This window comes from Gopherus flavomarginatus, chromosome 8 (assembly GCF_025201925.1).
Source record: "Gopherus flavomarginatus isolate rGopFla2 chromosome 8, rGopFla2.mat.asm, whole genome shotgun sequence".
In the NCBI taxonomy this organism is placed as follows: Eukaryota; Metazoa; Chordata; order Testudines; family Testudinidae; genus Gopherus; species Gopherus flavomarginatus.
In genome coordinates this window covers 81,703,847-81,721,612 of record NC_066624.1, presented here as the reverse complement: position 1 = coordinate 81,721,612, position 17,766 = coordinate 81,703,847, and the positions used below count along the sequence as shown (strand labels likewise).

The following is a 17,766-nucleotide window of genomic DNA, read 5'->3' as shown; positions in this document are numbered from 1 at the left end:
CATTGGGAATTTTGCAGGACTGCAGGATCAGACCCAACAATTGCATTATATCACAGGTCTGAAGAGCTCTAAAAATTTTTAATTGTTTTTAACATTGGGTTCCATTTAGTCCTATACAGGAAGTATGCCCTTCCGCAGATACCCTGCATGTTTGATCAAAAGAAAAAGAAACTGTTGTACCACTTGGAAACTTTACTTATTTCTTTACATAGATAATGCTTTCAATAAATTCAAGGCATGGAGTTCTCCGTTACAGTTAGACCAGTAAAAGCTAAGTCTGCCAGTAAAATCTTCTTGCTTATAACTAATATTTTACTGATGTTAATTTAGAAGGAATTTGTAGACAAATTATTTTGCACTAGAGCAAGCTTCCTTCTCTGGTTGCCGCTCCTACTATTCTAGTAATTTTGATGTTATTGGGAGTGGGGGGGAGGGGAAGATTGTGTTCACCTTTTGCAAAAATTGATATTAAAACTGTTTCCTAATAGAGCCATGTCTTTTGAAATCACATTCTGTGGGACCAGTCAGATCTATCTTGTATATTGCACACAGGGCCTTAACGAACATTCATTGAAGTAAATGAAAAATCTTCTATTAACTTATTTGGATGCTAGACTGGGCCCATAACTTGCTTATTCTTGGTGACATTTTACTGCCTGCCTCCCATTTACTTGTTTAGCTACTCTGGCAAGGAATTTGTAACTAATTTTTGTTGATAGCTGAATGCTTTAGTCAGGCACCTAGCAACTGCTGAAGATTGGATTATCTCTGACTTAGCTCAGTCAAATGTGAAACTTAATGTGAAGATTTAAAATGGAAAATCTATATACTGTGTCAGAAATCAATACTCTTAACTAATACTTTCTCACTGTCAAGTGTTTATTAGTAGTAGTAGACATTGCCTTTGGAAAACAAGACACTATCCCATGTTAATATAATAAAGGCTGTAGCAGAAAGGGCTTCTCAATGGTAAAAGTGGAGCTAGGCCTAGACAGTGGCCCTATGCTCTTAACACACACACATGATGACCATTTCACAACTTTTGATGGGCTTATTTGATGCTCATTGTCCACATGATAATGTGGGATTGGGCCTGAAGAGATGTAATATATGTTGTTCAGTTCATATTTGGGCCTAATTCTGTGTTTCCTATACACCCAGAATTCCTGTTAATTTCAGTGCTACTTTGAAGGTTATCACATCCCTCTTTACATCATCATTTATCTTTTCACAGTTCAAAATTTTAAAAATGCCTTTCCTGACTATTATGACCTTCATAAAAATGTGATATCTAATGTCAGACACTAACCATCTCACTGTGCAAAGCCTGTTAATAAGCCTGATGTTTTGCATCCTAACCAGAAGAACTTACAAAAAGTCATCTCAAAACGACTCATTTTCCTCCCATAGTAAAAGAAGCAAAAAAGGAGATAAAAATGGAAAGGGTCTGAGGCATTTTTCAATGAAAGTATGTGAAAAAGTCCAGCGTAAAGGAACAACGTCCTACAATGAAGTAGCTGATGAACTGGTATCAGAATTCACAAATTCTAATAGCCACTTGGCTACAGATTCGGTAAGTAGATGTGATGTTAAGTTTTTTACTTTACAGCTATGCTGTCATATCCTGTTACAGTTCTCTTAGAATTCTACACTTGTTTCTGCCTTGACTTGTTATGTTCCACGGTCTCTTTCAAACAAATGTGTCTTGGGGCTATAGATCTAGGCCTAGACCATTTCCAAAAATATCAACATGCAGTATATAAAATAGGTTCCATTTTAAATATAGAATTAATACCACTGAATACCCTTTAAAATACAACAAAATACAGAGAGACCAGGCCGTCTTAAAATTGCAATTTTAAAATATTCTACTCACACTCCAGCCCAAGTAACTGAGAGTCTGAGGTGCTTCAGTATCCCTGAAATGGAGGACACCTGTCTCAAATGCTCAATTTGTAATAACTAGGCCGACCGTAGTCTTAATTATGTGTACACAAACTGTACAAGTTGTTACATCAGATTAATCATTTTTGTCATGATGGAAACACGATTGAAAAATCAGTTTCTGTAGAAATAATTGTACTATAGGATATAATCATATTTTGATTGAGGTTATTAATATATAGGAGTTTGAGCAATTCAGGCAGTAAATTAATTGCCAGGATAAAAACTTTAATTTCTGGTTAACTTGGGTCACGTTAACAGAGAATAATAATTAGTTTGGCAGGGCTAAAAGAGGTCCTTGGTGAGGGTTTGGAATATTAATTTTAGCCTATACATATGAAGAAGAGAGAAAAGCAACCTAAACTAAACAAAAATATTGTGCATTCTCTTAACTCAGCAGTTTGAAAGTCCAAATGGTAAAAAACACTCTTCTCTATTAATACACTGTGATACATATTTAAAAACTAGTTTCATTACAACTGATTTCTTAAAGGCAGTTACTTGTTTTAAAAACGTGTATAGCTGTATTTGTAAGGATACTCATCCAGCTACTAGTTTGAAGTCTTTTGCAATGCTGATACATTCTCCTTTTGTATCAAAAGTACTCTACTTTATGCACTTAGGACGCTTTGAGAACGATCTTCTGTTTTAAGTGATTTTTTTTTAAATTATGTATTCTATTCTATTGGCTCAAGCATGTGAGGGGGACAAAATTAAGCCTAACAATATTTTTTTAATATGCAACATCAAGAAGCAGACAGTGTATATTCTATTGTATTCACTGTTTCGGAATGATCTCCCAGCTTTCATTCAAACCCCTTACTTAGTGTTTTATTCAACGCAATAGCATAAATTAAAGCATATGTTTTAGTGCTATATTGACTTCAACTGCCATTTTCTTTTATTCATATATTGTCTTCATGTCACTTGCAAACCTGTATAGGGAAACTTCAAGCGTCATCTTAACTTTAGCTTTTGCAGTGCTCTTGGCCTAATTAATACTGCAGTGTGTTGTTTTTTTTTTATTTTTATTTTTTAGCAGGCTTATGATCAGAAGAATATTAGGCGGAGAGTTTATGATGCCCTCAATGTGCTGATGGCAATGAACATCATTTCAAAAGAGAAAAAGGAAATCAGATGGATTGGCCTTCCTACAAACTCAGCTCAAGAATGTCAAAACCTAGAGGTAAGTGGAAGGGAGGGGAAATCCCTTCAGTTGCAGATGACGTCCTGTGGTAATGGAGAAGTGTCACTTTGGAAAGAGTGTGTGTGTTTATATTTGCATAATAAATGTTTAAAAACATGAACTTTAAAAAAAAATCTAATTGCTTTTTATCATTGCTTGTTAGGTAAATAAAACCAACATTTGATATTTAATTCCTCACTGAAATGTTTTGGTGTATATTCTAAGTATAACTACAATATGCTTTATACCAATCTAAAAATCCTGTTTGCCTGATAAAAATAAATATCAATGAAGTCATGCAGGGTGTAAAAGGGCATTCACCCCTTGAGTGTCTCCAAGCAGCAGGTGCAGTATTGCAATCCTGTTTCTGGCACCCCCTGTAGGACATCTGTCTACCTCTGCCAGTCTTCTGTGGCTTGGTCTTCTGTCTGTGTCACAGTCAAAAAATAACCCTTTCCAGGATAGCAAATAAGCAGTGTATCTGCCCTCTCCAGGGTCTTCAGCTCTGGCTCTTGGACATTTATATTCAGCCCTTCACTTGGGCTTCCAAACAAGCCCTCTCCCCTTCTTTCGTCTTAGGTTACGCTTGTCCTCCCTTTTTCAGAGTTTACACCACTTTGCCGGTGGGGGAACCAGGGCTCATGCATTACTCTGGGTTCCAGGCAGGCACCCCTGTGAACAGCAACCACTGTAGTGCTCAATTTTTGCTGCTACTTCCCTGGGCTTCCTCCCACCTGGCCCGTCTTATCTTAACCCTTAGTTCAAGGACAATGTTCTCAAGTCCCTCTCTCCCGCAAACCCAGATATGCAAATATGGCAGAGATAAACCCTGAATAATCCACAGGCTTCTTTGAGCAGAGAGGAATACCCATCCCTGCTCCTCTGGGCCCAGCCAGAGGCCGCCCTGCTAGGGCACTACAGATCTTTTTATCGGAACCTGCTGGGCTCAGATAACTGTTGCTAGTCCTCCTAGCTCTTGGAGGGCCATGTCTCTCTAGTCTGCAAGATGGCTGTTCCAGAGAGGACTTTCTAGGCAGGCCTAGAGGACTCAGTGTCACTGCTCCATTGCTCCTACATCACTGCTTCCTGGCACAGAGTGTAGTAGGACTGTGGGGCCTCCTGTAGGGAGCTGCAAAGGCCAGATACACCCATCACACAGGGCATTAGGATCTAGATTAAGAGCAGTCTGAATCAGTCATAAGTGTAATGCGGGCAATTTGTGCCAATGCTTTGGTTACTGACCCCAGAGAAATGGCATTGTTTGAAAGCAGTGCTCAGATATCTTCCATGGATCAGTGAGGAGACGCTCACTGCAGCTGGAGCTAAGAAAAAAAGTGAGGCTACAATTTGACTTCAAAGACATGTTTGTCAAAAGTAAAAGGAAAGGCTGAATGGGTTTCACATTGGAACTTCATCAAGTCATTCTGTAAGAAAGATACAGAATCCTGGAAGTAGACTCAGGCAGGTAATTGAGAACAGGCTGCCACCAGGCACAATTTCCACATCTTCTATTCAACTTGCAGTGTTTGCAGGGAAAGGTGGCATCAGCTTTCCTAGTTAAGAAGTATAATGACAGCATAAGCCAGAGTCTGAAGGATCAGTTATATCAATGGGAAGATCATTTCATGATGCTCCTCAATTGTCTGTTGCCTGCTGTCCTCTTCCATTTGAAGATGAGCAGGAAGTTCCAGTAGAGCTACCTTTCTTCATCCAAGAAGAGATTCAAATCACAGTCCACAAGTTGAAGTCTGAGAACGCACCAGGGGTTTGTAACATCACTGCACAGGCTCTTCCAGGTCATCTGGAACTCTAATATCACACCTGATGAATGGAAGAAGGGTGTTGTTCTGCTTTGTTCAAAAAGGGCAATGAAGCTGAATGTAGCAACTAAAGAAATATTAAGCTGTTGTTGGTCTCGGGGAAAGTCTTTGCTTCTGTCTTAATATCTCAAATCAATGTTCAAATCTTATGTTCTAATGATGCATTTCATGACATAGGCTGGGATACTGAGTGTGGGTTTAGGTCTGGTCATTCCATTGTTGACCAGATATTTAACTTTAGACAGCCTTTTGAGAAAATGGCTGAATATGATAAACTGTGTACAGCACTTTGCATAGACTTCCATCAGGCCATTCGCTCAGTGATTTGAGCAAGCTTGTGGGACCTGATGAGGCAACTAAACATCTCTGGGAAGACTGGTCATTAGAAGAAGAACTCTGTAATGGAATAGGAGCTGTGTTCAAGTCAATGGCAGGTACGCAACATGGTTTCCTATCTCTGCAGGAGTTCAGCAAGGCTGAGTTCTGTCATAATCCATTGTTCAATGTTGGCGTTGGTTGTTTGATGAATAAAGCTTGAGGAGGCAACTGTTGTTGGTGTTGAGCTGAACGTTATTCTATTTTGAGATCTCAAACATGGTGGTGACATTCACTTGTTGGCTTAGTTTGGTGAATCACTGCAGCTCACAGCCAGTCTGGTTGAGTCAGAAGCAGTGTGCACTGGTCTGGTTATTAATCCAGATAAAACTATGACCATTGCCATCAAGCAGCCTCCAGCACCAGATTACAACCAGCACAGTATTAACCTGTTTAAATAAGATAGCAGCTGCTGAAGGATGGTCAAAAGATGTGGATGCTTAAATAAACAGCAGCATCTGCAACCATGTTTTGGGCCCCTCTGGGGCCTCTGAAGACATCATGACTTGAAGCATGCTACGAAGCTGCAGATCTATAGAATCATGCTTATCTCAACCCTGTTGTACAGAAGTGAAACATGGGGGCTGAAGAACTCTGAGTTGACATTTTTTATTCTTGTCATCTCCGTCAGCTGCTCCATATCAAGTGTCAGGACAAGATCAAAAATTAGAATATTCAAAGCCAAACCCAGCAACCATCTCCACCATCGATTCCATTTCAGCAGCTTTCTTGGTATGGACATATTATTACAAGGCAAGATCAAGAAATTCCAAAGTCTATGTACCAAGGAATGCCACTACACAGCGGGTGATCATGTGGGTGCCATAAACTTTGGTGGCCCAATAAGATTGCCAGTAGCCATAAACTGAACATATCGCTAAAACAATTCAAGCAATTTGCCAGAACTCAAGCCAGCCTTGATTTGCAGAGGGGGCCAAGTCCCTTTGGTATTTGCCACAGTGGTGATGATTTGTTTAGAAAAAGAATTTACTGAGGAGTAAGTTTATCTAGCTATTGATATGGATGATAGAAAACCTCTTTAAAAGGAATATCATACAGGGATGCTGAACAATATTTGCTTATCAGGAAAAGTCAGAAATATTTTTAAAATTGCCTGTTGAATCTTTTGTCTGGCATTTTCAGCAGGGAGAAAACTGTCATTTTGTTGCAAAGATGCCAAACTTTCTCTGTGAAAATGTCATTTGCCCTGTGGATAATAGTCATGTATCTTGCACAAGACAAATATCACAATGTTTGCACCAAAACGTTGCACTGACTAGCAGAAAATACAACATATCAATTTCTATCAAATTTGTGAATTTTTGCAATTACTTGAATAAATATCTGGTTCTTCTTCGAGTGCTTGCTCATATCGATTCCAATTAAGTGTGCGCGTGTCGTGTGCATGTTCGTCGGAAGATTTTTACCCTAGCAACACTCGGTGGATCGGCTGGGTCGCCCCCTGGAGTGGCGCCGTTATGGCGCTGGATATATACCCCTGCCGACCTAATAGCCCTTCAGTTCCTTCTTACCGCCCGTGTCGGTCGTTGGAACAGTGGAGCGCGGCTTAGCTGATCACCTCCCTAGCTACTCATAGTTTTCTCGTTGTTGTGTATATAGTTCAAATTTCTATACTTGCAGTTAGTTTATTTTCTTTAACATAGTTAGTGTATATAGTTAAGAGGGGTTCGGGGATTAGCCCCTTCCCCTCGCCTGGTGCCGAGGCCCATGCCTGGTTCACCGGGTTTCAAACCGTGCTCGGCCTGTCACAAGCCGATGCCTACAGGAGATCTTCACGACTCCTGCCTCAAGTGCCTCGGGGAATCCCACCTCGCAGATAAGTGCCGCATTTGCAAGGCCTTCAAGCCGCGGAGCAAAAAGGAGCAGGACTTTCGTCTCAAACAGCTCCTGATGGAGGCAGCTCTTACTCCTCCACTCTCGGCACCAAGCACCGGACAGTCTGCACCGGGGAGAAGCGCATCTTCGGCACCAGAGCGCACCGGTACCGCTAAGGCCCCTTGGCACCAACCGTCACCAGCCCAGATGTGTGCTCAGCACCGCTCCCTCTCCCCGCAGGTCAAAAAACATCAGACTCCTGCATCTTCCTTTTCCACGTCGCAGTCGGAGCACCTGCCTAAGTCGGACCACCCGGCACCGACAACTGCCATGGCACCGACAACTTTAGCACCGTCGATTCCGGTTCCGCAAGAGCCGTCAAGTTCGGTGCCTGACAGCTCCCCGGCACGCGCCATGGTTGAGCTTACTATTCCCTCCACGCCGGAGACATTCTCTATGGCAAGGGAACTGATTGCACTGACAGAGTCTGCGCTGCCTCAACCCCCGGCACCGCCGGTGCGGGTTATATAGTCCATAGGCAAGCCTGCCCTACTGAGACCATCCTCCGTCGGCACCGATCACGATCGTGGTTCCGCCGGCGTTCTCGGTCCCATCGCTGATCCTGGTCCCGACACCGCTCGCAGTCCCGGTACCGTTCTCCATCTCGGTACCGGTCGCACTCGTGGCACCATTCAGGACCCCATTCACTGGCCTGGTACTCTCGGTACCGATCAAGCTCATGGCACCACACCTCTCGCAGCCGCTCCCGGCATCAAGCTTCGAGGTCCCAGTCGACCTCCCAGCACCATTCCGGTCGCAGGTCCCCGTCTTGTTCCCGGTACCGCTATGGCGCCCGGTACCACTCTCCGGTGCAGCATACAGACAGACTACCCAGGGATGGAGACTATTCTCAGGAGTTTTCAGCTCCTCCTTGGCCGTCTCGCCATGCATCTATGTCATCCCATGCGGACAGTGCTTCCTATGTACAGGGCCATGACTTAGATGTACCCAGCCGTGTCTTCCAAGAGACCCAGGCTCAAGACCAAGGACCTCATCAGAGGACCTTCTGGACACCTTAGGCATATCACCAAGCCCAAGGTGGACCTCTAGTGCCATCACACTCCGTACCGTCGGAGCACTGGCTGCTGCCAGAGGCTACTGTTAGCCGCCCTCCTCCTGTGGGTATGGAGGACGCTCCAATTCAGGCACCAGATCCTCAGGTCCCACCGGAGCCGGACATCGCCCAAGTCCACGAGACAACGGAGGACCCGATTGTCCCTGGCCTTTCTTCTTCCTCTTCTCTAGATGAAGCGGTGGCACGGACATCCTCCTCAGGCCCTCCTCCAATTGATCTAAGGTCACATCAAACCCTCCTGAGATGAGTGACCCTGAATATGAACCTCCAGGTGGAGGAGGTTCTGGAGATAGATGACCCGGTGGTAGATATTTTGTCGGCTGACACTCCCACAAGGGTGGCCTTACCGTTTATTCGGACGATCCAAGCGAAGGCTGATACCATCTGGCAGTCTCCAGCATCTATTCCGCCCACGGCTAGGGGAGTTGAGAGGAAGTATATGGTGCCCTCTAAGGGGTACGAGTACCTGTATGTACACCCTGCTCTGTCGTCGTCCAATCAGTTAACGAAAGGGCGCGGCATGGCCACCAAGCCCCTGCCCCAAAAGCAAAGGAGGCTAGGCACATGAATTATTGGGACATAAAATCTACTCTGCGGGGGGCCTCCAACTCAGGGTGGCAAACCAGCAAGCCCTGCTTAGCCACTATAACTGTAACACCTGGGTGGCGGTTGAGAAATTCACAGAGCTAGTCCCCCAAGACTCGCGTCAAGAGTTTGCGGCCCTTTTGGAGGAAGGAAAAAAGGTGGCGAGAACTTCTCTCCAGGCCTCGTTAGATGCAGCCGACTCCGCAGCCAGAACTCTGGCTTCAGGAATTGCCATGAGGCGAATATCATGGCTTCAGGTGTCAGGCCTTCCACCTGAATTGCAACATACGATACAGGACTTGCCCTTTGAAGGTCAGGGCCTATTTTCGAAAAAGACTGACCCTAGGCTGCAGAGTCTGAAGAATGATAGGGTGATCATGCGCTCGCTCGGGATGCACACACCACAGACTCAGCGCAGACCCTTCTGGCCCCAGTCTCAGCGCCCTTACCTTCTGCCTAGACAGCTGCAGGACTTCGGCAGGAGGCGTGGGCGAGGCAATCGTAGACGGCAGTCTGGACCCCAAGGGGGTCAGAACCACGGCCCCGCCAAACTACCCGCAGGACCTAAACCAAACTTTTGAAGGCGCGCCCCAGGGCGACGTACCAGTTGTTCAACAGGATCCTTTCCCTCCATTTTGCAACCGCCTCTCCTCTTTCCTCCCTGCATGGACCCAACTAAGTTCAGATCGTTGGGTCTTACGCACTGTAGAATTTGAATACCGCCTTCAGTTTATTTCACCCCCTTACCCCCCCCATCCTCGTCCCTCTTCAGGGACCCCTCTCATGAGCAAATCCTCTTGCAGGAGGTACGGTCCCTCCTTGCCATGGGAGCAATAGAGGAGGTACCAGAGGACTTGAGGGGCAAGGGCTTCTACTCCCGCTATTTCCTAATCCCCAAGGCAAAGGGAGGTCTCAGACCAATTCTAGACCTGCGGGGACTCAACAAGTTCTTGATAAAGTTGAAGTTCCGCATGGTATCCCTGGGGACCATCATCCCATCCTTGGATCCTGGAGACTGGTATGCCGCCTTCGATATGAAGGACGCGTATTTTCACATTGCCATTTATCCTCCGCACAGACGGTACCTCAGGTTCTTCTTCGAGTGATTGCTCATATCCATTCCAGTTAGGTGTGCGCGCCTTGCGTGCACGTTCGTCGGAAGATTTTTACCCTAGCAACTCCAGTGGGTCGGCAGGTCGCCCCCTGGAGTGGCACCGCTATGGCACCTGATATATACCCCTGCCGGCCCGTCCGCTCCTCAGTTCCTTCTTACCGCCATGTCAGTCATTGGAACTGTAGAGCGCGGCACAGCTGTGCTCCACGTACCTAGCTTCTCCTTGTTCACTTGTTGTATATAGTTATCGTTAGTGTATAGAGTAATTAGTTCATAGTTGTCAATTAGTTATTGTATATAGTTTAGCGGGTTCAGGCTCTAGCCCTTCCCCGCACCCGGTGCCTGGGCTCATGCCCGGTTCGCCGGGATTCAAGCCGTGCTCGGCCTGCAAAAAGCCGATGCTCACGAGCGATCCCCATGACGCCTGCCTAAAGTGCCTGGGGGAATCACACATATCTGAGAAGTGCCGCATTTGTGAGGCCTTCAAGCCGCGGACCAAGAAGGAGAGAGACCATCGTTTGAAGACTCTCCTTATGGAGGCAGCTCTTAACCCTTCTTCCTCGGCACCGAGTGCCGACACCGCGCCGGCACCGGACCGCACCGGCGCCGTGAAGACGCCTCGGCACCGGCCTTCCCCGGTGCAGGATACTAACAGAAGAACATCAGCTGCCTCTACTCCTGTGAAGCAGACTCATGCGGACCGCCCGGCACCGACTCCTGCCGCGGCCCCAACGCCAGTGATACCGTCGACTCTGGGCCCGAGAGGTCCGTCGAGTCCGGTGTTGGTGAGCTCCCCGGTGAGACCCGTGGTCGAGCTGACGGTCCCCTCTACGCCAGAAACATTCTCGTCGGCCAGGGATCTTATCGCAATGACCGAGTCTGCTCTGCCTCAACCCCCGGCACCACCGGTGTGGGTTCTTCAATCTAGAGGCAAGCCAGCAGCCATGAGACCTCCATCCCTGGAATCGGTGGGCCAGCACCGATCTCCACCTAGGTCCCGGCACCGCTCCAGGTCCCGTGGAAGATCTCGATCGAGGCACCGCTCACAGTCCTGGCACCGCTCACCACAGCGGTACCAGTCGTACTCGCGGCACAGATCCACCTCCCGGTACTCTCGTCACCGCTCCGGTTCTAGTCATCATTACCGGCACCGAGACTCCCGCAGCCGCTCGCGCCATTGGGGTTCCCGGTCGACCTCCCGGCACCGAGCTGGTGGCAGGTCCCGGTTGCGATCTCGGCACTGTTATGACTCCCGGTACCGGTCTCCGGCACCGAGGAGGTCTCCACCAACGGGGGCGAGGGACCCATACCAACCTCGTTCGGGCCTCCCCCGGCCGTCCCGCCAGCCATCTGTGTCCTCTCAGGCGGATAGCTTATATGCCCTGGACACAGATGTACCTATTACCTTGTTCCATGAACCCCAGCCTCAAGAGCATGGACCGCAGCAGTGGGGGTTCTGGACGCCTTGGGCGTACCATCAAGCCCAAGGCCTTCAGCCGGGTCCCTCACGTTCCTGTGCTCCGAGACACTGGGTTCCTGAGGCCACGATTTCCCGTCCTCCTCCCCCTCCCACAGAGGAAAGGTTGTCCCAGCCTCAAGACCCCGAACCCCCTGCTGAGTCGGATGCAGTTCTTCAGGCAGAGCCCTCCGCAGACCCACTCCTCCCAGGTCTCTCCTCTTCATCCTCTCCGGACGAGGCTGTGGCTGGAACATCATCTATCAGCCTGCCTCCACTTGACCTTAGGGCGCACCAGGACCTCCTCAGGCATGTTGCACAGAACATGAACCTGCAGGCCGAGGAGATCTCGGAGATACAAGATCCAGTGGTGGACATATTGTCAGTGGATGCCCCCACTAGGGTGGCCCTTCCGTTTATTAAAACCATTCAAGCCAACGCCACTACCATCTGGCAGTCTCCAGCTTCTGTTCCCTCCGCTGCGCGAGGGGTGGAACATAAATACATGGTCCCCTCAAAGGGGTATGAATACTTATAATTCCACCCTCCCCCTTGTTCCCTCGTCGTCCAATCTGTGAACGAGAGGGAGCGACGTGGTCAGCAGGCCCGAACCCCAAAATCCAAGGAGGCGAGACGCATGGACTTACTCGGCCGAAAAGTCTACTCTGCGGGGGCCCTCCAGCTCCGCGTCTCTAATCAGCAGGCCCTCCTTAGCCGCTACAACTATAACACCTGGGCCGCAGCGGACAAATTTAAGGAGCTGCTTCCTCAGGAAGCACGTCAGGAGTTCTCCGCAATCCTTGATGAGGGCAAAAAGGTCGCGAGAACTTCCCTGCAGGCTGCCCTAGATGCCACGGACTCAGCAGCATGTACTCTGGCATCTGGCGTTACTATGCACCGTATCTCATGGTTGCAGGTCTCTGGCCTCCCCCTGGAACTCCAGTATACCATCCAAGACCTCCCATTTGAAGGCCAAGGCCTGTTCTCTGACAAAACTGACCCTAGGCTGCAAAGCCTAAAAGACAATAGGGTCATTATGCGCTCCTTGGGGATGCATACACCCGTTACCCAGCACAGTCCCTTCTGGCCACAGCAACAACACCGGCCTTACCCCCAGCCCTGGCAGAGGCAGGATTTCGCCAGACGGCGAGGCAGGAATGGTTGCCGGATTGTCTGCAGCAACCAAGGAGGCCAGAACCAGAACCCCTCCAAGCCTTCTTCCGGGCCGAAACCTTCCTTTTGAAGGTGTGCCCGAGGGCGTTGTACCAGTTTCGTTGATGGATCCATCCCCTCCCTTTTCCTCCCTGCGTGGTCCCAGCTAACATCGAACCGCTGGGTCTTACGCACGGTGGAACTTGAATATCACCTGCAATTTGTTTTAAACCCTCCCTCCCACCCCCCCCCTCGTCCCTCTTCAGGGACCCCTCTCACGAGCAGCTCCTCCTACAGGAGGTGCGAGCGCTCCTCGCCAAAGGAGCCATAGAAGAGGTTCCCGAGTTGGAGCGGGGCAAGGGGTTTTATTCCCGCTACTTTCTAATCCCCAAGGCGAAGGGAGGTCTCAGACCTATTCTCGATCTGAGGAAACTCAACAGATACCTAGTAAAGTTGAAGTTCCGTATGATATCCCTGGGGACCATTATCCCATCCCTGGATCCTGGAGACTGGTACGCCGCCCTCAACATGCAAGATGCCTACTTCCATATAGCCATCTTCCCACCCCACAGGAGGTTCCTCCGGTTTGTGGTCAACCGGCAACATTTCCAATTCGCGGTCCTCCAGTTCGGCCTATCTACAGCCCCAAGAGTGTTCACCAAGTATATGGCTGTAGTCGTCGCCCACCTTCGCCTCAGTCGTATACACGTATTCCCATATCTAGACAACTGGCTTATCCGGGGGACTTCCGAGGCGCAAGTCCTCAGGCACATCCGCATTGTCAAGAACCTGTTCTTAAGCCTAGGTCTACTGATCAATGTGGAGAAATCAACACTAATCCCCACACAGAGGATAGAGTTTATAGGAACCACCCTGGACTCCACTCTTGCCAAAGCCTCTCTGCCTCTGTCGAGGTTCCAAACTATGGCAGCCATCATACGGAGACTGCAAGCAGCACCCCTGACCTCGGTGCGCACCTGCCTTACCCTCCTGGGCCGCATTTTGGCCTGCACGTTCGTAACGAACTATGCAAGGCTCCGCCTAAGACCTCTCCAGTCCTGGCTCAACGCACAATACCGTCCGGCCAGAGATCCAATCGACATGGTTGTCACAATTCCCCAGGGCGTCTTGGACTCCCTCCAGCGGTGGCTGGACCCTTCCATGGTGTGTACGGGGCTCCCGTTCCATCCGCCCCAACCCTCGGTGTCCCTGACAACAGATGCCTCCTTCCTGGGTTGGGGGGCTCACCTTGGGCTCCTGCCAACCCAAGGCCTGTGGTCACCTCACGAGCTAGCCCTCCACATCAAGGTCCGGGAGTTGAGAGCGGTCCGCCTTGCTTGTCAGGCGTTCCGTCACCATCTGCAGGGCCATTGTGTCTCGGTATTCACTGACAACACGACGACCATGTATTATATAAACAAGCAGGGTGGCACGAGATCCTCTCCCATGTGTCAAGAGACCTTACAGCTCTGGGACTTCTGTATAGCCCATTCTATTCACCTCATCGCGTCCTTTCTCCCGGGGGTTCGGAACACGCTAGCGGATCATCTCAGCAGGTCCTTCCTGTCCCACGAATGGTCCCTTCCCCCGGACGTTGCTCTTTCGCTCTTCCGGAAGTGGGGGATCCCCGAATGGACCTCTTCGCATCCCGCGGGAACAGGAAATGCCAGATGTTCTGCTCCTTTCAAGGCCTCTCACCGGGTTCGGTGGCAGATGCCTTCCTTGTTCCGTGGACGACGCACCTGCTCTATGCCTTTCCACCGTTTCCGCTCGTCCACAAGGTCCTATTGAAGGTGCGCAGAGATAGGGCCCGCTTGATCATGATAGCTCTAGCGTGGCCTCGGCAGCACTGGTACTCCATGCTGCTGGACCTTTCCATAGCCGACCCTGTCCCGCTGCCCCTTCATGTGGACCTGATCACTCAGGACCATGGCAAGCTCCGTCACCCAGACCTTCAATCGCTCCACCTCACGGCATGGCTCCTGAGTGGCTGACCCGGTCTGAGCTCCGTTGCTCTACCCTAGTGCGGCAGGTGCTCGTGGGCAGCAGGAAGCCTTCCACTAGAGCGACGTATTCCGCCAAATGGAAGCACTTCACCTGCTGGTGTGCGGAACGGAGTTTCCTTCCCATCGAGGTCTCCATTGCTAATATCTTAGACTACATCTGGTCCCTCAAGCAACAGGGCCTAGCAATATCATCTCTCTGGGTTCACCTGGCAGCCGTCTCCACCTTTCACCCGGGGGGGATGGCTGTTCGGTGTTCTCTCACCCTATGGTGACTAGATTCCTTAAGGGCTTGGAGCGTCTCTACCCCCAGGTTCGCCGCCCTGCCCCTACCTGGGACCTTAACCTGGTTCTGACCCGGCTCATGTCCCCTCCATTTGAACTATTAGCGACTTGCTCCCTTCTCTACCTCTCATGGAAAACCGCTTTCCTGGTTGCCATCACATCAGTGAGACGGGTCTCGGAGCTTCGGGCCCTCACGGTAGATCCCCCGTATACTGTGTTCCACAGGGACAAGGTGCAGCTGAGACCGCACCCAGCCTTAACCAGGAGATCTTCCTACCTGTCTTCTTCCCAAAACCCCATTCGACTCGCAGGGAGCAGCAGCTACACTCTCTGGACGTCCGTAGGGCGCTCGCCTTTTACATAGAGTGAACTAAGCCATTCCGCAAAACCCCCCAACTCTTTATTGCGGTGGCGGAACGTATTAAGGGGTTACCCGTCTCCTCGCAGAGGATTTCCTCGTGAGTAACGTCCTGCATCCGCGCCTGTTATGAATTGTCGCACGCCCCCCGGACCATGTGACTGTGCACTCCACCAGGGCTCAGGCCTCATCGGCTGCTTTTCTTGCTCACGTGCCCATTCAGGAAATCTGCCGGGCAGCAACCTGTCCATATCTTCGCTTCCCACTACGTCCTGCTTCAGCAATCTAGGGATGACGCAGCCTTCGGCTCCGCCGTGTTGCACTCTGCGACATCTCTCTCCAACCCCACCGCCTAGGTAAGGCTTGGGAATCACCTAATTGGAATCGATATGAGCAAGCACTCGAAGAAGAAAAGACTGTTACTCACTTTTGTAACTGTTGTTCTTCCAGATGTGTTGCTCATATCCATTCCAAACCCGCCCTCCTTCCCCTTTGTCGGAGTAGCCGGCAAGAAGGAACTGAAGGGCCGTTGGGTCGGCAGGGGTATATATCCGGCGCCATAACGGCGCCACTCCAGGGGCCGACCCAGCCGACGCACCGAGTGTTGCTAGGGTAAAAATCTTCCAACAAACGTGCACGCGGCACGCGCACACCTAATTGGAATGGATATGAGCAACACATCTCGAAGAACAACAGTTACAAAGGTGAGTAACCGTCTTTTTTGTACACCTAGTGAAAAACAAGTGCAGATATTTTGTGCAGTTCTATTCATATAATACCTTTTAGGACATTGAAATGGGCAATGGGAGAAAAGAAAAAGAAAAACATTTACTGTTTTAATCATTGTGTCAAACAGTAGGCTGACAGGTATGATAAACCCAGGGAAAATGGCTACACCTGATCATTTTAAAGTAAATTTAGTCTGTTGTGAATATTGTTTAAACATCTTTGGTTTTAATTCAAATCTTTTAAACTCAGTTTGTGTGAATGATTAAATGAATTCTTTGCTGTGAATCATATTGCTATGAAATGATAAACTTTGATGTGATTGTTCTCACATTTTGTTGTCTGCAGTGTGAGAACTCAATCAAATTAACCTTATGTCCTTTTTCTATCTATGACTTTAGTTACACAAGCCTCTGAGCACAGTGAAAACCAAGCATTTCCTTAAAATGTTGCTTTTAGTGTCATTTAACAGAAAAGAAATAAAGCTATGTTTTCACGTGCTGAAATCAACAGATTTACCAACTTGTAAATTTCCTCCATTCAAGAAAAGAAAAAGTGTATTTTAAAGTTAGTTTAAATACATAAACAAAAATGTAGTTCTGTGTAAAGGTAACCTTTTACAAAGAGAAAACACAGAAAAAATCAGTGTGTAGAGAGAGGATAAATTATTAGACCTTTTAAAATTTATTGACTTTGATAGTCAAGCAAAGCTAGGCCCTGCACTCAACTCTGCAGAAAGCATATTAGTCACAGTTTATTGTATTAGAAGGCATTGTAAATAAAATTGTTTCTGTTTGCAGTGGAGTTAAACTTCATAATATTATGGTTTGGAGCTATGCAATTTGAATGGGGAGGTAATTAAAATAGGGTTTAGTGTAATTGGGAGCCAAGATACATTAGTGTTTACAGCAGCAGGAACATTACAATCTAGAGCATTAAAAATACACATAGAGGCCAGCACTGTAGCTTCATTAGACCGTCCACCTCTTTGGATTTCCTCAGGACTCTCCTTGATTTAAAGTATAGATTCTGGTGTTCTGGCAGCATAGGTAGAGGTCCTGAAGTACCACTGTCCTGAATACTGTTGAAAATGGTTTTATTTATTCCATTTGTGTCACCATGGCTGCTGGAAGAAACTGGTAGCATGGTAGCTGCTTTCCCTTAACCTCTTGTTGTGGCTGGTTACTGAATTCTTGCTAGTCTATCCAGGTTTCTGGTTAGTAGTCGAAAAGGGTGGTTACTCTGGGCCTAGTGATGATACAATAAAATGCCATCCTAGATGGTCCTGAGCCCGGTCCTGATAGTTGTCTTTCAGTCCTGAGTAAACAGAGACTGAGAGAATTGTTGATGGGATGCTTTTAATCACAAATGAGTGGGAATAAGAAAACAAATGTTTTTTTGTGGTACTATGATGTCTCCATTTTGGTGGGATGCAGTATTTCCTATCCAGGGCTGGAGAAAGTTCCTATGACATATATCCAACAGGGAAAAATAAGAGAGAGGAAATGCTACAACTAAGGTGGGGTAATATTGGTTTTTTAATGAAGGGAAAGTGATATAAAAGCAGAAGTTGAGGTTACAGTAAAAAAATAAGTTTTGTAAATCCAGGTTCCTGGAGATGCCCCACTATGTGATTAGTCCATAAGAGAAAGGAGAATGCTACAAGGGAGCGAAGTGGAGCTGGGAAGGATTTTCAGCTTATGTACCAGGCCCTGTAGCCCACCTCCCTCAAACAAGTATAGTCTGAATTTCTATAAGGGTATAAGAATTTCTCTTCCTTTATTGCAAAAA

At 48.0% G+C, this 17,766-nt stretch overlaps 1 protein-coding gene across 7 annotated transcripts in view; it reads left to right on the top strand.

Annotated features, from left to right (window-relative positions):
- TFDP2 (transcription factor Dp-2) overlaps positions 1-17,766 on the top strand; it is a 181,320-nt gene that overhangs the window by 138,017 nt on the left and 25,537 nt on the right. For 5 of the 7 annotated variants that reach the window (XM_050966009.1, XM_050966007.1, XM_050966005.1 and 2 more), the window contains 2 exons: positions 1,411-1,573; positions 2,984-3,130. In XM_050966009.1, coding sequence (XP_050821966.1) covers positions 1,411-1,573; positions 2,984-3,130 — 310 coding nt within the window. The remainder of the gene's footprint in view (positions 1-1,410; positions 1,574-2,983; positions 3,131-17,766) is intronic. The other 2 variants (XM_050966010.1, XM_050966006.1) reach the window with 1 other exon arrangement.